Source organism: Pantherophis guttatus, chromosome 2, assembly GCF_059756535.1.
Source record: "Pantherophis guttatus breed Tessera chromosome 2, ASM5975653v1, whole genome shotgun sequence".
Lineage (NCBI taxonomy): Eukaryota > Metazoa > Chordata > Lepidosauria > Squamata > Colubridae > Pantherophis > Pantherophis guttatus.
Genome location: NC_142064.1, coordinates 57,652,888 through 57,675,602, shown reverse-complemented (window position 1 = coordinate 57,675,602; position 22,715 = coordinate 57,652,888). Strand labels below are relative to the sequence as shown.

Sequence of the window (22,715 nt, the reverse complement as noted above, 5' to 3'; positions counted from 1 at the left end):
ATATATCATTGTTCTTATGAGTTAAAAATCCTACTGATGGAATAATAGAACTGGGATATGAAAATTGGTTCCAAGTTTTCTAGAATTTGAAATCCCATAACCTTACTATTGACTACTCTGGTTTAGACTGTTGGGATATGAGGTTCAAAATATCTGCTTTCTATTTGCTAACCAGAACTTCCTTCCTTTCTTCCTCTCTCCCTCTTTCTCTCTCTCTCTTTCCCTCATACACACAAACACATTGATGAATAGCTTGTGGGATCCGAGCGCTTATAAAAAACTAAGACTTTATTTTCACTATGTAAACTATTGATTACAATGTCTGCAAATACATAATTTAAGGCGAACTCTTGACTTAAATTTCCTATAGAGTTGCATATATTTTGGATATTTATTTTTTAATTTATTTTTATTAATATAAATAAAACAGCAACATGTTCAAAATCCATATAAACAGTGTGTTGTCTGATTACAATTCTTTTGAGTAATATTCACCATAGTAATAATAATAGTATTCTCTAATAGTAATCTTATAATAACAGTATTTTCCCTAATATTAATATATTGTTAATACTAATCAAAATTAATCAAAATTAATGTTACAGTAAACAACCCTAATAATAAAATTAATCTTTCTCTTGTAATTTTTGAAGCTCTAACTCCTGTTTCTTGTATTTAACCATCGATAGAACAGATCCCATATCTCAAAATATTCAGTGTCTTCCTTTTCTTTAATTTCAAATGTTAGTTTATTCATTTCTGCACATTCTAAATTTGCTTAGAATAATTTCTTATTATCTCTTTTTCTTTGGGGATCTCCTCACCCTTCCAACGTTGTGCAAACACGATTCTGGCCACTGTTAACACATGTACCGTGTTTCCCCGAAAATAGGACCCTGTCTTATATTTTTTTGAACCCTGAAATAAACGGTTGGCCCTATTGCCATGCACTCAAAAACTTAATTTGGCCTTATTATCAGGGGATGTCTTATTTTGGGGAAAACAGGGTATTATTAAGTATGCATTTCTTTGACTGTATTTATCTGGTGTGATGTCCAACAGAAATGTTTCCAGTTTTAAATCTAAATGTTCCTTTATCATTTTTTCTAGTCAGGTATGTATTTTGGACCAGTATTTTTTTGCTTTCAGACATGTCCACCACATGTGGTAATACGAGCCCGGGATTTGGTTGCACTTCCAACACTTGGCAGACATATTCTTAAACATTCTAGCTAATCTTGCTGGGGGGAAGTGCCATCTATAAAACATTTTGTATAAGTTTTCTTTATATGCAGTTGTCAATTTATAGTTTCTGTCCCACAACGTTTGCCATTTGTCCAATTCTATAGAATACCCAAAATGTTTAGCCCATGCTATCATAGTTTATTTTACTTGCTCCTCTTCCATTCTTTAATAGTCAATAAGTAATTATAGAATTTTTAAATCAGTTTTTCCTCAGGTCCTATTAAGATTTGATCCAATTGTGTTGGTTCTTTATAAAAACCATATGTTTTAACATTTTGATAATATCTAGATTGTATCTGTACATGCAGCTACCATGCTAAAATTATCCCCTGGCTATTCAATTTCTGTTTGTTTTTCAATTCCCCCTTCTCATTTAAAATATCTTTGTATCTTACAATTTTTCCCATATCCATCACATTTGGGTATGTTAGTGCTTCTATCGTGGAGAGCCAGACTGGTATTTTCAAATAGTATTTTTTCTTGATTTTTGCCCATACTGAGAGTAGGGCATTTCTAATGTAATGTGCCTGAAAGTATTTATGTGCTTTGTATTTCTCGTACCATAGAAAGGCACCCCAATTTTAAATCATGTCCTTCCAATAGAAGTAATTTTCTATGTCTCAGAGTTATCCATGCTTTTAGTCAGGTAAGGGCAGCTACTTGATATATTATATATATAGTATAATTCCCAATTTGGCAAACCAAAACCTCCTCTATTGGTAGAGTCTTGCATTAACTTCAACCTAATTATTACTTTCTGCCTTGCCATATAAATTTGGTTACCATTCTATTTAATTCCTTGAAATATTTCCATTCTAGCTTTATTGGGATTGTTTGGAACAGGTACAACAGTCTTGGTTGGATATTCATTTTGATGGTGGCTATTCTTCCTAACAGTGATAACTGTGTGTTTTTCCACTTTTCCAGATCCAATTTAATTTGCTGTGTTAATTTTAAGTAATTGTCTTCTTTTATGGTTACACATCTCACTGATAGATGTATACCCAAATATTTTACTTTTTTTACTATCTGAATGTCTATCTTCTTCATTAAGTCTTTTTTCTGTTCCTTTGTAAGATTATTATCTAGGATTTTAGTTTTCTCTTTATTTATTTTCAATCATGCAATGTCACCATAGTCTTCTATTTTTTTTATTAGTTTGGGTCCCGTTTCTTGCAGTTCCTCTATGATGAAAACCAAATCGTCTGCAAAAGCTTGTAGTTTGTATTTTTCTTTTTTTTTTTAATCTCCATGCCTTTTATTTCTATATCTAGGCGGATGTTTCTATTTAATACTTCCAGAGTCAGAATAAATAATAAGGGGGATAATGGATATCCTTGTCTTGTGCCCCTTTTAATATTAATATTCTCTGTTATGTCCCCATTCACAAACACTTTAGCAGTCTGTTTGGTGTATATTGCCTTGATACATTTTCCCCAAATTCCATGTATTTTAGTTGCAGTATCATGAATTGCCAGTTTAAATTGTCAAATGCTTTCTGTGCATCTAGAAATATCAGCACCATTTGTTTTTCCGGATGTGCTTCATAGTATTCCAATGTGTTCAAAATTATTCTTAATTTTGTTTTTAATATTCTGGATATTTGAAATGAGACCTATCCTGTCTTTGATCTATCCTGACAGAAATAATGTTTTTTGGCTGTTGCCTTTCCACAGCTTAATGAAGCCACACATTTAATGTCAATTTATATAGATTACAAGGACCTATTAGTACTGATTCATAGTCTTTCACTGTTGTTCCTGTAATGTGAATTTTGATGGTTCAGATTCAGAAATATAGAATCAAATAAACTTGAAGTCCTCTAGGTGGCTCTAAAGTGTACTTTCTCATCAAAGTTGCATATTTGGCATTAATTATGTGAAAGTGCTTCAGTTACTTGCCCCTTGCCCCCAAATTCTTCATAAAGTTGTATGTTTCTGTGAGTCACCTCTGGCAATCAACTCCCATTCATATTTGTATTGTTTTGTATTGTTTCTATAGGAAACAATGGCAAGAACGCCATCAAAAATACAATTAAATCATCCAAAAATCGTTTTGGCCACTAAAGGATAGCAAAATGAATACAAATAAGTGTGAAATGTTCTGTAATATTTGCAATATTCAATAATGCAGCAGTGCTAAAGAGCTTTTCCCTTTTACACTCATGACATTTAGAGTATTATATTTAATAAAATAAAAGTGAAAAGGCCCATACTGGAAAACAATGGAAACCATAGTACCATTAAAATTGTTAATGATTTTTTCTACTACAAATGTTAGTGGAGAAACCCCCCCTACCCAACATAGAACACATTTAAGTAATACATTTATCATGTAAAATTCTGATGTTTTCAAAAGGACACAGCTGGCAAATCAGATACTACCTATAGATGTGAGTGTGATATCTCAAGAAAATGTGAATTTTTGCACAATATGCTATATCATCATTCTATTTCTAGTCATTATCTTAATCTGACTTCTGCTTGTTTAAGCCTATCCACAATATGTACTCAATACACAGTATATAATATTGCCTTCCTAATTTATGGCTGTTATCTCAAGTAGCACCATATGCAGAAACAACAAAAAATAAATGAAGGTAAAATAAGACCTACTGCACTAGACAAGACAAAGGAACTACCTTCTCCAAACTATGTGATGGAAGCCAAAGCCCTGAAAAAGAGAACCTCTACATACCATCTGCTTTCTGATGCTTAGATGTATTGCAACTGCCATTCCCAGACAAGAATTCCAGTTGCAACATATGTCATGCTGAGAAAAACATTCATGTTCTTATGTACTTTAAAAAGTACATAAGAACTAGTAACCTTATGTGGAGGTCATGAGTCAGGACAGCCAGATGGTATGCCAGTTGCAACTTTCTTTAAAGCAACATACCCTTGCATAGTTAATGATACCCTTCATTGAGTCATATTTGACCACTGCAATATATTCTATTTAGGCTGTCCTTGAAGCCTAATTGGAAACCACAGTTGATTCCAAAGATTGTGGTCCAATTGCTAAAGGGTGACAGCTTATTTTATACTGTGGACAACACTTAAACTGTGGGCAACACTTACACTGTGGGCAACCAATGACTTTCTGTGTAAAATTAAAAATGCTTTATAAAGCCCTTTATGGCATGAGTCCTTACTAACTGGAATCTCCCTGCCCTGTGTGCATGTACGCTGAGCAGGTATGCTGAAATTCTCCTTAATGAGGGGGGTGAAGGTAGAGTTTGAAAGCAGTGGCTAATCCTATGTTATAAAACATCTTGTATCTTCCAGATTAAGATGCCCTCACCCCATTACTATTTGTGATGTAATAATGTTCTATATAACATATAGCTTACCTGTGCTTGGGGGTACTCTTGTTCTTACCTCCAGTGTTAGATTCTTTTAGAAATTTTAATGGTAATTTGTCTTAATAATTGTGGCATTTCATATTGAATGATTTATATGTGGAATCCTGGTTTGCAGTGTCATAACATTTTGCAAATAAATAATAAATAAGTTAAAGTCCTTTATCCTGGTCATCCACCAGGCCTATGCATCTCATTTACACAACTCATTCAAAAGTTGAATTTAATAATATTTGCATTCAAGTGACTATTTGGATTTTTACGTTGGCCTTTTTAATAGAGTTCTCTAACAAAGAATTTAAGTCAGGAGTGTGAATGTCTTATCTACAAAATGCTTCCTGGATAAGTCTTAGTGAAACATTTACACGGGACAAGTCTGTAGAAGTCCATTTAATACGTCGTTGTCGGACATTCAATTATGTCCGACTCTCGGCCACTATATATCAGCACTCTTCATGCCCCTCTGATTTGCACCGCCTCCTTCAGATCTGCTAATCATCGCAATATCATCCACGTTCAGCCAACAGATACTAGGGTGGCCCCTTCTCCATTTTCTGCTGATCCCCCCCAGCATGATTGACTTTTCGAGTCAGCTCTCCTGACATGGCCCAAATACAATAACCTTTATGATAACCAATTAATACTCAGAATAGTTAATACTCAGAACAGTTCAACGAGCTGATATTGCATATCTAAAAAGGAAATCCATGTAGGTATCTTTTGGTTGGAAGGAGCCAAAGAGTGGTGCATCTTCCCACAGATGACAAAATAAAACTTCTAGGCAAAACAATCAATTAGATATTGGGAAAAGGAAAATAATAATTAATTAAGAGGAATTACCAGCCTTGTGTGGCAAGTGATTTAAAGTATAAAAATATAGAGGAAATAACTGTAGGGAAATGTGTTTGGAAAACTCCAGACATATTATATGAGATTATATATATTAAAATTATATATTATATGGGAAGAAATAATTTGGATACTGTTGACACCTCTGTGATTTGTCATATACTGTGGCAATACTGGCAATACTGTGTGAATACTGCAGATTCCATCTGCATGCTAGAATTGAGCTTATATGTTTTAATTACTGTATTTGTTCTCTCCTCTTTTTTATATGACATATTCTTCATATATGGCATATCCATTTCTCCTCTTATACTTCTAAGTGGGGCAACTTCCTGTCATTGCCATTTTCGTATTTCCCCTTAGAAAACAAGCCAATACTATCTTCACATAAACAGATACAGATGTGGATTGATATAATCTTTCAGGTCTTCCCTTATGATCTGTACAGATGCAACATGCATGCAAACAATTTCGTTTCAGGAAAATGTGCAGTATGTTTTTGAAGCTTTCTTGGGCCCTTCAGCTTATAAAAACATAATTAACTATGCTCTGGAGAAAGATAAGTTTTTTAAAAAATGCATTCCATTTGCAAAGTTAGGAAAACAACTCTAGATTTAAACAGGAATCTTGTTCTTCTCTTCTGAAATGTTTTGTATTTCATCAAAAAATAATTAAACATTGTGTGAAAATAGATGATGTTTTTTTTAAAAAAATAAAAACCCGTGATCTTGTCTGTGACAACACTCACCCAATCCAGCAGCAATACTTTATACATTGTCTACATCCTGTTGAGAATTTTAGGTCACTCAATATGCATGTACACACACATATACACACACAAACACAAACGAACAATTTTTAAAGCACTACACTGTAAGATTAAAATCAAGTTGCATTTATATGTATAATATTACAATTTGTACAAAAAAGCCCTTTTGGTAGGATGGGAATTTCTTTTGTGTGCTGTACATCCCAATGCTGATTGTATTCTAGGCCAAAGGTTTCAAGGGAGGTCCTCAGTTAAAAAGGTAACACAAGCATGTCTCACTATAACCAGCCCTGACATATCTAGTATCAGAAATGTTTTATTCATTATATTTAAAAGATTTATAGTGATATTTGCAATATTGATTGATAGTTTGCAAACACTGAAAAAGATGACATGTTGGAAAACTAATTTTTGTTGTATTAAAATTTAAACAGGGACTCCAAATCACACTCTAATTAGTATCCAGTTCTCACTCTGTAGTTTACTCCTGAATCACATAGCATTGGAGGGTGGTGAGGGAGGGGAAGAGAAATGTATTTTATGGATACAGCTGTCTAATTAGGCTTTTGGATACATTGACTCATTCTTTGATACTTTGATTTATTCTTTTTCAAAGTCGACCTTGCATGTACCTTCTTTGGTAATATTGCTACATAATGTGATTCCATTTTTAGACAGGCATTCATATTCATAGGTAATTCCCATCCAAGAATAAAGCTAAAGGTAAAGGTTCCCCCTCGCACATATGTGCTAGTGGGTTCCTGACTTCAAGGGGCGGTGCTCATCTCTGTTTCAAAGCCGAAGAGCCAGCACTGTCCGAAGACATCTCCGTGGTCATGTGGCTGGCATGACTAAATGCCAAAGGTGTACGGAACACTGTTACCTTCCCACCAAAGGTGGTCCCTATTTTTTTCTACTTGCATTTTTTATGTGCTTTTGAACTGCTAGGTTGGCAGAAGCTGGAACAAGTAACGGGAGCTCACCCCGTTACGCGGCACTAGGGATTCGAACTACTGAACTGCTGACCTTTCAATCGACAAACTCAGCATCTTAGCCACTGAGCCACTGCATCCCTTTTTCATCCAAGAATAGTGAGCCCCTTTAGCCTTGCACATTAGTTGCAACATTGTGACTAATACAGGTGTGGGCAATTATGGCACCTTTTATGACCAGCGGGCTTCAACATCCAGAATTCCTGAGCCAGCAGGATGTAAAGTTGCCACCCTGGGCTAATATGTGTTGTAACCGTTTTATATCACTTTTCAATTTTCAGTCTACTGCTTTGGCAAACTTAGATTCTTTTAAATATTTCCACAAGGCAAAAGCAGTATCAGTTGAATCTGACAAACATTAGAAATCATAATTCTGGGTATTTTCCAAAATGAGCTTTTGGCTGCTGTCAGTTTTATGTTTCTTTCTTTCTTTCTTTCTTTTTTTTGTGAGTGCTTTAGAACAAAGCTAGAAACTTCGACTCTGCCAGTTTTTCTCTTTCAGTGTTCAGTTGATTCTATGGTAAACTATAAGAGACAGCAAGTCCCACAGAGACGTCTTTGTTTCTGTGCTTTACAAAAACTATTTACAGACTTTTAATCATGAAAGGATTTGTGAATTTTGCAACTTTTGAATCAATCATTCTAAAACAGCCAAACTAAGTGCTAACACTTGGCAAAACCCCAAATTGGCCAGTTCTTAAAACATTCACTGAATTTATTGACCAGTTTACTGCTTTTACTTTTAGAAGTTGCAGTCAAAATAGGTTATAGTTAGCTACAGCTACAAGAAAAGGATTCAAAGCAATTTATATTCTATTAACTAATTCTACAGATTGGTGTGGCAATAAGCAAAATTTGATACAAACAGAAAAGTTGTACGATACATACATAAAGTGTATGAAATGTTACACTATATTAAAAAATTGCTAGCAGTCCAGTTGGTCATTTTTAATCTGATCAATAACAATCTTCATTACTTTTTTTCTGAAATTCTTAATTAGAATGCTCCAGGGATAAAATCCAGCAGGTTCTGACAGGTTCTGGAGAACTGGTAGCGGAATTTTGAGTAGTTCAAAGAACCGGCAAATGCCACCTCTGGCTGGCCCCAGAGTGGGGCGGGAATGGAGATTTTGCAATATCCTTCCCCCAGGAGTGGGATGGAAATGGAGATTTTGCAGTATCCTTCCCCTGCCACACCCACCAAGTCATGTCCACCAAGCCACACCACGCCCACAAGCCACGCCCATAGAATCGATTGTAAAAAAAATTGGATTTCACCACTGGAATGCTCCCATTGTGTTATTTAAAAAAGGAAGAAGCTACTTGCTTTGATCTCATCCAGGTTAAACAGACCCTGCATCCTGACAGTCACACTGTTTGATTTGATTTGATGGCAACTTACCCAAGTAGCTGTGAGCTGGTTTCTCTTCCACAACTTTGATTCTTCTTGCTCCTGCAGGTATCACTAAGGCTTCCACGTAACCTGAGTATATATACCGACATTTATATTGTTAACTGTTTATTTAAATTGGAATAATATTTATATTGAATGTATATTGGTTTCATCTATTCAAAAATCTTTAAACTTATATCTGCTAAAATTTCTGGAATCTAGGCTTTTGATTTTGTGCATCAACTTCTTGTATCTCTCCCACCTCCATTATCAAGTATTACTGTATCTCACTTGAACAATTCTGAATTGATTACAAACTTGTCCCTTTTATAGATTCTGTGGACGATAAAAGGGAGAAAAAGTTTTTATCTTTTCTGAAAAATATTAATGAACCTATACTATTCTTTATTCAATGAAGCTATTTATTTTCCAAAAAGTTTGTCATGCGCCTACATCCTCCCTATTTTTATCTCTGAGCTACATAAAAAAGTGCTAAATTGCTAAGACAGCTGATCTGTCAACTACTTGGAGAGGGTTCAATGGACCAGCTATCAACCAAAGTACTTTAGTTTCCAAGCATCCTACATAAAATTAAAAAAATGGCCAGGGCCAAGCATAAACTTCTACTCCTTTTTCGATATGTTAAGGATCTGTTTGAAGCATTAAACAAATTGGGATATAAGAGATTTCATATGAACTATTACCAACTAGCTAGTATTCCTAAACTAATGATGGTGGGCAGCTGAACAGGTCAAATCATCTTTTGTGTAAATGTTTTGTTAAGCCATGCTTCACTCTGGATCATTCAGTAGCTGATGTTAGTCAACAATATTAGAATGTGATTGCCAGCCATCTCTAAATAAATTCATGAATGTTGGAAGTTAGAAAGAAAATCCTGCTCTGTTTTAACACACTATGCAGAATAACAGAGTTGGAAGAGACCTTTGAGGTCTTCTAGTACAGGGGTAAGCAACCTTAAATACTCAAAGAGCCACAAAGGTCCTAACCAGGAGCCCCCTGTTCAATTCTGGAGCTGACCAGAAGTCCGGTTCTCCCACCATAGAGTCTCCTCCTAGCACAGCGTCCTTTTTCCTCTACCTCTCCTAACCGAAAGCCGAAAGCCCTATCAATTGTAGAGCCGACTGGCGACAAGGAGCAGAGGGATGAAAGAGCCAATCAGAGCCACAGATTGCTGACCTCTGTTCTAGTACAACCCCCTGCTCAAGCAGAGAACCTTTCCAATCTTGTATGTGTTCTTATGATTCCCCACATACCCACACACGCAGTACAAATGTGTTGTGGAGGTTAATAAATCAATAAACCATGAACCTCTATCTCTATGAAATTCTACTTAAACAAATGAGCCTCTGAAGCAGCATACAGCAAATATTTTTATTTACATAATAAAAACATAATAATATATATACAATTAATAAACATCACTAAGTTACTATTATAAATTATACTGTCAGCCCTCTATCTATATACATATCTATTCTCTCTAAGCTATGCTATCTATGAATATTCTTCCTCAGAAGAAATACCACTTTATACCACAGAACTGCTCTTCTAACGGACTTCCAAACTGCTCACAGTTATATAACGTAAGATCCTAGAATACAATACAATACTAGACAGAAGATCAAACTGAACAGCAAGGTGAAGAGCAAACTGAATACCAAACTGAAGAGCAAGGGTTTCTGTTAAGAATCTCCTTTTTTACTGTTAACTGTGACAGTTAGGGGAGAGCCCGGGAGATTCAAACACACTAGCTGCCCTCTGATTGGCCCACGCATCTGTACATTCCAAAAGCCATTAATAGGCACAGCTATAGAGAAATAGTTTTTCTCTAACAAAATGTTTATTATGAGAAGCTATGTGCAAAAGGCGAGAGAGGGATACAATGTTCCAAATCTGCAAGATGATACCTGAAGTGATGTGAACAAAGCCCTGCCGTTTTGATACATGCATCGTCGAACATTTGTACTTAGATTTTGTAGATTTTAACTGCCTGTTCAAATATCTGTGATTGAAATTCTGTTAGAAATACTATTTTAATTAGTTGTTTCGAACCTGAAGAAATTTAATTTAATTTAACTTTCTAAGTGGTTTTTTTTTTTTTTTTTTTGAAAGATCACTAATTACCAAATTCCTAGCAGGTTGTGCCATATTGTTCCTAATATAGTTCAATTTATTATTCCCTTTCAGCAATCTGAAAGGGAATAGTAGAAGAGATTGGACAACCATTTCTCTGAAATTGTATAGGATCTCCTGCCTGAGCAGGGGGTTGGACTAGAAGACCTCCAAGGTCCCTTCCAACTTTGTTATTCTGTTAACTCTGTTAATCTGCAAAAACATTTTTGTTACAGCCAAAAGGCACTTCAAAACAAAGAAGCAGCAACAACATAGCATCACCATCTGCTGATACTGAAGTGATTTCATTCACAAATTTTATAATTTTCACTTGGGCTGATTCCACAAGATCAAGTAAAATATTCAGATCAACATTCCTGGATTAATAAAAAAAAATCAAAAGTAAATTTAACATGTTTAGATTGTTCCACTGTGGCAGGGGATAAGGAAATGGGACTTCTAGATTTCCTTCCCAATTCTAACAAAATCACTTGGCAAATTCTTAATAGATATATCCAAAATAAATATACAGGAATGTGTACTATCCGCAAACACAGTGATCTACAGTTAACTGATCATAACAAAGCTAGACATTCATTCAAACACTTCTTTAGGGAAAAACCACAGCAGCAATACAGATTCAATAAAAACAAATACTACTTAATCATTAAGACCACAGATAAGCACTGTGGTTGCAAATTCTAGAACGCTTCCATACATAATTTATGAAGAAATGAACAGGATTTATATCAGTATACCTAGACATGGAATATAGATAAAGGTAAAGGTTCCCCTCGCACATATGTGCTAGTTGTTCCTGACTCTAGGGGGCGGTGCTCATTTCCATTTCAAAGCCAAAGAGCCAGCGCTCTCCGAAGATGTCTCCGTGGTCATGTGGCTGGCATGACTAAACACCAAAGGTGCACAGAATGCTGTTACCTTCCCACCAAAAGTGGTCCCTATTTTTCTACTTGAACTTTTTACATGCTTTTGAACTGCTGGGTTGGCAGAAGCTGGGACAAGTAACGGGAGCTCACCCCATTATGTGGCACTAGAGATTCGAACTGCTGAACTGTCAACCTTTCGATTGACAAGCTCAGCGTTTTAGCCACTGAGCCACCGTGTCCAAGTCCAGACATGGAATATAGACTAAGTTTATAGTCCTTTAAATTTAACTTATTGACTGATAGGAAAATGGTTATGTTTATCAAACTATTCCTAAAAATCCAGAGGAAAGGGATGATTTCATAAGTAGTTCACCTCTAGTAAAAAAAAACCCTGTATTTTAAGTTTTTTTGTAGAAATATATAAGCCTGCTACTTTACCTTACTTGGCATTTCTGAAAACTTAAAACAATCTCTATAAAAATTATATGATGAACAAATAAAGAACAGGAACCTTAAATGTATTTATTATTTATTTGTTAAATTTAAATCTATTAAGTAATTATTTAATATTTCTTTTTATCCCTGAATTTTTTTAGAATATTTAAACTCTTAAAATTATAACTTCATTTCATTTCATTTTCATTTTATTTGATTTATATACCGCCCTATTCCCGAAAGACTCAGGCCGGTGAACAGGCACAAGATAAAACACATAGAATACAAAAAATTTAAGAGCAGAAGTAAAATCAAATTAAATCAATTTAGTCCAAGACAAATTTTAAACCCCAGGTTAAGAACAAATTAAAAATTACATTAAAATTTACATTAAAAAGAGAATGGGAGAGGTTAAGCCAGACCAGCCTGGTGAAATAAAAAGGTCTTGAGAGCGCGGCGGAAGGTGCGAGGATCCGGGATCCTCCATATCTCCGGGGGGAGCTCGTTCCAGATAGTAATAATATAATATATGATGATATGATATATGATATGATATGATATACTACTACACAATTTATAGCCTGCAGAGTACTCAATGCATTTACAAATTTTAATCAATAAATGTTAAAAGAAATTTACCTGTTCCTCGAGTATGATTAAAATCTCCTTTAACAATTCTACATGATTTTCCATTTCCATTGCAGATACCACAGTGATCTTCCCATGCTAAAGAACCCAATATGCCATCACAACCAAATTTCTGAAGTAAAAAAAAGAATAGCACATTGTCCACTTCAAGTTAAAGGATAGTTCCATATCAAATTAGACTATAATTAGTATAAGAAATATATTACTTGCTAAAAATAAAATGTAATAACCTATTCTGAACTATTTTGGGAGTATCCGGACAATAAATGGAATTAAAAATATATTCTATATTATCACTTTTTCCTTAAAAGATTGGTTTTACAAAGCTCTCCTTCAAAATTCCATTTCATATATACAAAAATATAGCATTCTTATCCATTTCTTCTACAGTGTTCTAAATTTAAATTGCAGGTTAATTTAAGTTTAAAAATGATATCCATAATCTAAAAGAATTAAGGAAAAAACTCCTCACAATAATTAAACAGTAATAGTTAATTTTGGAAGACTTACCTGACATTTTCCATTTGCACATATATCTACATCCTGAGGGCCACAGGAAGTTCCATCCATCACTTTCTCTGTTACCAATATTGGCTGTTCTTTTCCATTTGGAGAACAAAATAATGCACATGGTTTTTCTATGTGAATAGATACATTTTTTAAAAATGTGACTTAAAAATAGTTTTGAACAATGCAAATAATCCAGTACTGGTTAGAATACATATATTTTAAGAGTCTTAATGAGTGCACTATTGGAAAACTTGTAAGATTTTCATGGGGAAAAAAATCTAAAATGTTGATTTATTAATTGACAGAACATAATCAATCAGTCAGATTTCAAACAATATTGGAAGAAAATTAAATTTAGATATGGCTTCAGAGACAGAGAGAGATGTTTAAATTTACAAATCACTTTATTTATTTAATTATTTATTTACTTACTTATTTATTTATTTATTTTTGTAACTAACTCAAGTTGGCAAAGATACCTAATACTCCTTTCTCCTCCTATTTTTTCTCACAACAATCCTGCGTGATGGATTAGGTTAAGAGACAGTTCCAGAATGTGAACAGTGATTGGCAGTGGTTTCTACTGCCTGGTTTCTAGACTGGTGCCTTAATCACTAGACAAACTGGCTCTCAGTTTGCTATATTATTGTCAGGTGCAAGGAATAATATTGAGAGACTGAACACAGCAGTAAGGTTATTGCTACTCACCTATTTACAAGAATTTTACCAGACTAACTGCACTCACTACAGAAAACTGGATAAGCACTCCAGGGACAGGGTGTGTGGGTCTAATCTCCTTTGTTTCCTCTCCTTCAGGGATTCCAGGCTAGCCACTCTTTTAACTCCTCCCCCATTTCAGTTCAGCTTCCACCACTACTATATTATTATATATATTGCACTATAAATAAACAATATATTATAATAATACAATAAACAGTATTATAATTGAATATTAGAAAACCTTCCTTTACAACAAAACCTCTAATGGAGGACATATATTAATCATCAACATATCCCTTGTTTTTCTGACACACAGCCAAAAGGGTTAAAATGTATAGAAAGAAAATACTTTGCATGGTGACCAAAAGTGAAGGAAATATCCTTGTGAGAACAAATCAGGAATTCCCTCTTCAGAGAGATAAACAAACATTGGATTACTTTAATAACCAATATAATTTATGGTAATCACTAAACAACTCCACAATTTCAGTTGAATCCTGTAATCCAGAGGTACCCAACCCCAAAGCCGTGGACTGGTACTGGTATGTGACCCATTGGGAACCAGGCCATGCAAACGGTGGATGAGTATATGAAGCTTCATTTGCACATGCATGGGGTTAGGTTGCACATGCACAACCATCCCCTCCCCATCGCCACCGCCGCTGCCAGTCGACAGAGTCAGAAAGCTTGGGGACTGCTGCTGTAATTCATATCTAAAGGATTATTTGAGAACATACATTTTTTCTTAAGAATACTGATATTTTGACAAAGTAAGAATAGGAACTATATTTTTCTTTTCTTTTGAAGAGATCAACATATATCTTTATCATTTTTCTCCCTACTTCTCCTGTCATTTTTAAATCTGCAATTATGATGCAAATTATATTTTGGAGTAAAGATCAGTAGGTTGCTAAATATCTAGTTCACCAACAGCATGTGTCTTACTAGTGGCTATATTTGAAAAAAAAATGTATCTCAAATTTAATTATCTTTTTCAATTCAATTCAATTTTGAGCACACTTATTTTTTCTGATAAATTATTGCCTTTTATAAATAATTGTATTTGCATAATTATATATATTATATTTAATCAACAAGTAAAAGTATTTGCAAAGGTAGTTATTATTTTTAATTTCATACATATAAATTTTATTTGCTGTAAGATAAATAAGAAAACTTTGATCCTTTTTGAATGAAGTTCAAGAACTTTCAAATAATAGTAATACACAATTCTTGTGACAATTTAAAAATCAATGTTTTATAAATCATAGACATGCAGTGATGGAATTATTCTACATGCAATGAAGCACAAATATAGCGCAAAAATAACAATAACAAAAAATGGACCTAAAAAATTGAGACCCAACTCCATCTTGTTTGTCTCTTCACTGCGGGAGCAAAGCAGACCCAGAAAAATTACTGGTATTAACTTAATATATTATTGGAAAATAGGGACAACACGATAAAAACCTCCTCATTTAACAGTAATTACAGCCAAAGAAAAGATATTTATTTGTATCCAGTCTCTTACTAAACTGCAAATATTGACTTCATTATCTTTAAAGTAAATGACATCATTCTGATTGTATTTGAAAGAAACAGGTAATATCAGAATTGAATGCTGATAAATTATTTTACTTTTTGAAACATTTCAGCATTAAATCTGCACCTTTTTAGTGATCAACTTTTAGGAGTGTGATCCTACAATTCTTACTTTATGAATTGTATTTCAAATTGAACAATTTTATGGTATTTTAAATGCTAGCTGTAGTGGCTCCATGGTTAGAGCACAGTACTGCAGGCTACTTCATGCTGACTGCTGGCTGCCTGCAATTTAGCAGTTCAATTCTCACCAGGCTCAAGGTTGACTCAGCCTTCCATCCTTTCGAGGTTGGTAAAATGAGGACCCAGATTTTGGGGGGCAATACACTGACTCTGTAAACTGCTTAGAGAGTCCTGTAAAGCACTATGAAGTGTTATATAAGTCTAATGCTAATGCTAAGACATGTATTCTGGCACAAGCTTTTATCACTATATTAATGTGACAGTGCACAAAAGCTAATATCAGCATAACATGTCGTAAGGTTAACATATTTCTTTGATTTTGTTGCAAATTTGTAGTATGGATAAAATTAAATTTTAAAGAAATATTTCATGATTAAAAATTAATAATTAATTTTGTGTCTGCCAAAATCTACTACAGGATGTGTTTTTATTTAAATGCAAGAAAACCTTCTTCATTTTTTAAAAAAAGCACACAAAAATATTTCTTAAGTAATCTATTATAAGGTTTTATAACTGTATTGCTTTCTCATTGTTTTCATTGGATTAGTCAACCTCACTGATATGGGTCTTACTATTGTATTGAACTAATATAATTATTAGGTATAATGAACTGTTAAATCTATTTTAATACATATGTTCAGATTTTTGTGTGTGCATATGCATGTGCACACAAGTGTACTTTTGATAGTACGCATGTAGCTATTAAATATAAGATAGGGGTGTGCTCTTACCTTTATCTATAACAGCCTGCCATTGGTGTACATGTTTCTGATATGCTAGCCTGATGCTGAAGACCTGACATTGCCAGTCCCTGAACGCAGGGAGTCCGGGACTACAAGAGGGATTCTTACATATTTTATATTGTATTCTTGATCCCTGGCATTCTGCTTCTTCATGACCTGGACTAGGAAAGATAAAAATTAAAATTATTAAATTAAATTTAGTTGTGTGGACATGGCTTGCATGATTTACACTGCTATTAGTGCCATCACATTTGTATCTGTGAGCTTGAGGAGGATCCGGTTTCACATCACCTCATTTTATTCCTAGACAGCTTCAGTTCAAAATCACACGCTGGGATGCATAACTCCAGTCCAATTTATAAGTACTACACCTACTTACAAACAATTAAAAGTGATTGCCTATGTATAGCCTGCCTATAAATGGTAAAGAGAATCTAATAGTTGGAACAGTTTTGTAACAGCAACTGTTGCAAAAAAATATTCACCATGAATATTATAATACCAAACTAGATTTAGGCTAAACCATGACAATTATTTGACTCTCCCTTCCTCACCCTTTTCTAATCTTGTGGTTTTCTGACAGATTGGGGACCAATGATCAGATGTTCTAAAAGGTGCACCCCAATATATTTGAAGAAAAAGCAGGAAAGGCTGGAATGGACTATCCTTGTTTTATGTGAATTCTTCCCCATGCTCCCAATGTGCCTAAAGTTGAGTAATGATTTGTATAAAGATACTTATTCTACCTTATAGTCAATAAAAGAAAAGAGTAGGAAAAGCAATACTGGGATACAATCCCCAAAATGAAAGAATGATCTCAGTTCAAATCCAAGGCAATCCATTCAATATCACAGTAGTCCAAGTCTATGCCCCAACCACTGGTGCTGAAGAAGATGAAATTGTCCGATTCTATGAAGCCCTACAGAACCTTATAGAATTAACACCAAAAAATTATGTCCTTATCATCATGGGGGATTGGAATGCTAAAGTAGGAAGCCAAAAGATAACCGAAGTAACAGGCAAGTTTGGCCTTGGAATACAAAATGAAGCAGGACACAGACTGATAGAATTTTGTCAAGAGAATACGATGGTCATAGCAGACACTCTTTTCCAACAACCCAAGAGATGACTCTACACATGGACATCACCAGATGGTCAACACAGAAATCAGATTGATTATGTGCTTTGCAGCCAAAGATGGAGAAGCTCTATACAGTCAGTAAAAACAAGACCAGGAGCTGACTGTGGTTCAGATCATGAGCTTCTTGTTGCAAAATTTAGGCCTAAATTGAAGAAATTAGGGAAAAGCACTACACCACTCAGGTATGAACTATGGCTTAGGACCTGGTTATCTACGGGACCGCCTACTACCACCAATAGCCTCCCACCGGCCAGTACGCTCTCATAGAGAGGGACTCCTCCGGGTGCCGTCAGCCAAACAATGTCGGCTGGCGACCCCTAGGGGGAGAGCCTTCTCTGTGGGGACACCTACCATCTGGAATGAGCTCCCCCCAGAGATACTGAGGATCCCGGATCTGCGCACCTTCCGCCGCGCTGTGAAGACCTTTTTATTCCATCAGGCGGGCTTGGCCTAATCTCTTCCCTTTTTAAACATGTAAATTTTAATCTGTTTTTAAATTATTGGGGTGTTTTAAATTTGTCTGGGCCAAAATGATTTAATCTGATTTTATCTGGTTTTTTAAATTTTTTGTATCTATGTTATTTTATTGTTTGGCTGTTCACCGCCCTGAGTCCTTCGGGAGTAGGGCGGTATACAAATCAAATAAAACATAAAACAAACAAACAAACATGAACTAAATCATATCCCTGATGAATATACAATAGAGCTGACAAATAGATTTAAGGAATTAGATCTGATAGACAGAGTGCCTGAAGTACTATGGACTGAGGTTCGCAACATTGTACAAGAGGTAACAACTAAAACCATCCCAAAGAAAAAGAAATGCAAGAAAGCAAAATGGCTGTCTGAGGAAGCTTTGCAAATAGCTAAGGAAAGAAGGGAAGCGAAAGGCAAGGGAGAAAGAGAAAGATACACTCAATTGAATGCAGAATTCCAGAGAATAGCTAGAAGAGATAAGAATGTTTTTTTTAAATGAACAGTGCAAAGAAATAGAAGAAAATAATAGAATAGGGAGGACCAGAGATCTCTTCAATAAAATTGGAGATATGAAGGGAACGTTTCATGCAAAAATGGGCATGATAAAGGACCAACATGGCAGGGACCTACAGTAACAGAGGCAGAAGAGATTAAGAAGAGATGGCAAAATTACACAGAAGAACTATACAAGAATGAACTTAATGTCCCTGATAACCAAGATGGGGTGGTCACTGACCTCAAGCCAGACATCCTAGAATGTGAAGTCAAATGGGCCTTAGGAAATCTGAGCAACAACAAAGCTAGTGGAGGTGACAGTATTCCAGCTGAGCTATTCAAAATCTTAAAAGATGATGCAGTAAAAGTGCTACACTCAATTTGCCAGCAAATTTGGAAAACTCAACAGTGACCACAGGATTGGAAAAGGTCAGTTTACATTCCAATTCCAAAGAAAGTCAATGCCAAAGAATGTTCAAACTATTGCACCATTGCACTCATTTCACATGCTAGTAAAGTTATGCTTAAAATCCTACAAGCTAGGCTCCAGCAGTATGTGGATTGAGAACAGAAGTACAGGCAGGATTTCAAAGAGGCAGAGGAACTAGTGATCAAATTGCCAACATATGCTGGATCATGGAGAAAGCTAGGGAGTTCCAGAAAAATATTTACTTCTGCTTCATTGACTATGCTAAAGCCTTTGATTGTGCGGATCAGAACAAATTGTGGCAAATTTTTAAAGAGATGGGATTACCAGACTATCTTATTTGTCTCTTGAGAAACCTATATGCGGGTCAAGAAGCAACAGTGAGAACTGGACATGGAACCACTGATTGGTTCAAAATTGGGAAAGGAGTCCGGCAAGGCTATATACTGTCGCCCTGCCTATTTAACTTATATGCAGAGCACATCATGAGAAAGGCGGGGCTAGATGAATCAAAAGTTGGAATTAAGATTGCTGGGAGAAATATCAACAATGTCAGATATGCAGATGATATCACTCTAATGGCAGAAAGTGAAGAGGAACTAAAGAGCCTCTTGATGCGGGTGAAGAAGGAGAGTGCAAAAGTTGGCTTGAAACTCAACATTAAAAAAACTAAGATCATGGCATCCGACCCTCTAAATATCTGGCAAATAGATGGGAAAGAAATGGAGGTAGTGACAGATTTTATTTTCCTGGGCTCCAATATCACTGCAGATGGGGACTGCAGCCAAGAAATTAAAAGACACTTGCTCCTGGGGATGAAAGCTATGGCAACTCTAGATAGCTTACCAAAAAGCAGAGACATGACCCTGCCAAAAAAAGTGCGTATAGTCAAGGCTATGGTTTTCCCAGTTGCAATGTATAGCTGTGAAAATTGGACCATAAGAAAGGCTGAGCGCCAAAGAATTGAGGCCTTTGAACTATGGAGTCCCTTGGACTGCAAGGCGATCAAACCAGTCAGTCCTAGAGGAGATCAATCCTGACTGCTCTTTAGAAGGTTGGATCCTGAAGATGAAACTCAAATACTTTGGCCACTTAATGAAAAGGAAGGACTCACTGGAGAAGAGCCTAATGCTGGGAACGATAGAGGGCAAAAGAAGAATGTGACAACAGAGAATAAGGTGGCTGGATGGAGTCACGGAAGCAGTCGGCATGACCTTAAATGGACTCCAGAGGGTGGTAGAGGACAGGAAGGCCTGGAGGAACATTGCCTATGGGGTCACGATGGGTCGGACACGACTTAACAACTAACAACAACAACAACTTATTCTACCATTTATTTAAAAATCAGAAATACATGCCGAACACTACTTACTTGGTTTTCTTTTCTTAAACTGAATTGTATATAAAGAAATATATTTGAGAGTGCTTATCTCAGCACTTGAAATATTTGTGTTTACTGGCAATCTACAATTTTATGTAATAACATGACCCTAGTTACATAATATCCTTTTTACATTGTGAAGTAGTAGACAGAGCATCTGTCCGTAACTAATTTTGAATTTAGTAAATAATATGACAAGCAGAACACAAATAAGCTGTGGCTTACCTAGCACATCTACGTTGTCGACTGCTAATTCCAGTGTTACAAGTTCTGCTACAAGAGCTCCAGGTACTCCATTCTGCTTCCATGTGTCCAGCGAAGGATGTTTTACTGATACATTCTCCAACTTTACACCACTATTACAAATGTCAGCTTTTAGTTTAAAATGTATGAAGTACATACAAAGTAATTTACTATACAAACTCAAAAAGAACCTTACTTACTACAATATCTGACACAATTGCAAAAGCAGAGAGGAATAAAAGTGCAATTCCACCTCCATTACTGCATTTTTCGTAAATTTAGGAGAACTCATTTTTTTAAAAGGCAAATTATTTGCTGGAGGGAAAAATAAGTCTTTCCTTCAAATAAATTCACTATTACTCTATCTATTCTTCTTGAAAGGTGCAAAATCAAGGGGATAACTATTTTTAATTAGATTTAATATTTGCATAGAGAAATGTTAGTATTTAATTAATTAATTAATTAATTTATATTGCAGCCTATTTACCCATGGCGACTCAAGGCAGCTTACAGAATATAAAACCACATTTAAAACAATAAAAAGAATAAAAAGAATCAAATAATTTAACATAGTATAATATAATAAAATCACCCCTACCACCCAGCCACCCCCATCCCGGCAACAGCAGATCACACGAGCCATTTAATGGGCTCCATCCCGCTCTGGGTTCCCCAGGCCTGCTGGTAGAACCAGGTATCAGCGCCTTCTGGAACAGTATTAGAGTGGAGGTCATTATAATCTCTGGGAGAATGATGTTCCAGAGAGAGGGAGCCACCATGGAGAAGGCCTTTCTTCTAGGTCCCACCAGGTGTATCTCCCTTGGGGATGGGACCTGCAACATTCCCTGCCCCCCTGCTCTGATGGGTTGGGTAGATGTGACCGGCAAAAGATGGTCCCTCGGATAACCTGGTGCCAAGCCATGAAGGGCTTTAAAGGTGACAGCCAGGACCTTGAATTGCACCCAGAAGCAAATCAGCAGCCAATGCAACTCCCACAGGAGAGGTGATACATGTTCACACCTGTTTTGGTCTGCCAAAACCATGCGGGCCACTTTGGATACATGTTTGGATACATGTTTTGGTCTGCCAAAACCATGCGGGCCACTGCATTTTGCATCAACTGGAGCTTCCGGATGCTCTTCAAGGGCAGCCCCATATAGAGTGTGTTGCAATAGTCAAGACGGGAAATGACTAGGGCATGAGTGACTGTGAGTAATTACATCTTCTCTACTTAGGGGTAAGTTAGAATGAAAGAGACATGTTTACTATTTACATCTTCTCTACTTAGGGGTAAGTTAGAATGAAAGAGACATGTTTACTATTTACTCTCCTCTTAAAACAACTTATTGCCTAGTCTACGCTGGTCCACATTTTGTCTTTTTACCTGTTGTATCAATGAATGAAATGCCTGAAACCATAGAGTTAGATTTGGAAATTAAGTTCCCAAATCATGTATTTAAAACTATATTTTAAAACTAGAATATTTTGGAAGGTGTTACATATAGGAGTCAATACTCATTACATTATTTTCATATAATATAATTTGCCTATAAAAATTTGAATCTGTAATCCACATAATACATTGCCTAGGGCAACATAGCTGCAATTAAAAGTATATATATAAAGATCACAGCGCATCATGAATCAACTCTACATACATACAAAAAAAAGGCTGGTTCAACTTTGCATAATGTCTCAAATAACAAGAAATGATGTCCACATAAAAGGAAGGCCAATTTATTTTGGCTTATGAAGAGAAAAATCCTAAAAGCTTTCTGCCTTCTTTGATATCTTATGATAATCATTAGAAGCTTCTGCTATAAAATTGAGAATTTTGGCAGCAGCCATATTATCCATGGAACTTATGAAATAGAATCACATTGATTATATAGTTACTTTTAGCCATCTCAATTACCGAATTCTCTTAGTCTCCCTTTTATGGATAGATGAATCTCATCTATTCTAATAAAGAAAAGCATTCAGATAAAATAGGAAATTTTACTGTCAATTGTTTCAGATTTAAGTTACATGCCTTTCTGCCTGTCCTTTTATTTTCAATGAACTGTTTTTAGTTTTCCTAT

The 22,715-nt window shown here is 35.5% G+C and overlaps 1 protein-coding gene across 1 annotated transcript in view; it reads right to left on the bottom strand.

The window, feature by feature from the left end:
• The window catches only part of ADAMTS19 (ADAM metallopeptidase with thrombospondin type 1 motif 19), a 99,334-nt gene that overhangs the window by 17,878 nt on the left and 58,741 nt on the right, over positions 1–22,715 (bottom strand). The window contains exons 12-16 of the mRNA XM_034410006.3: positions 20,617–20,747; positions 16,459–16,631; positions 13,223–13,350; positions 12,704–12,824; positions 8,619–8,699 (exon numbers count right to left, since the gene is read on the bottom strand). Coding sequence (XP_034265897.2) covers positions 8,619–8,699; positions 12,704–12,824; positions 13,223–13,350; positions 16,459–16,631; positions 20,617–20,747 — 634 coding nt within the window. The remainder of the gene's footprint in view (positions 1–8,618; positions 8,700–12,703; positions 12,825–13,222; positions 13,351–16,458; positions 16,632–20,616; positions 20,748–22,715) is intronic.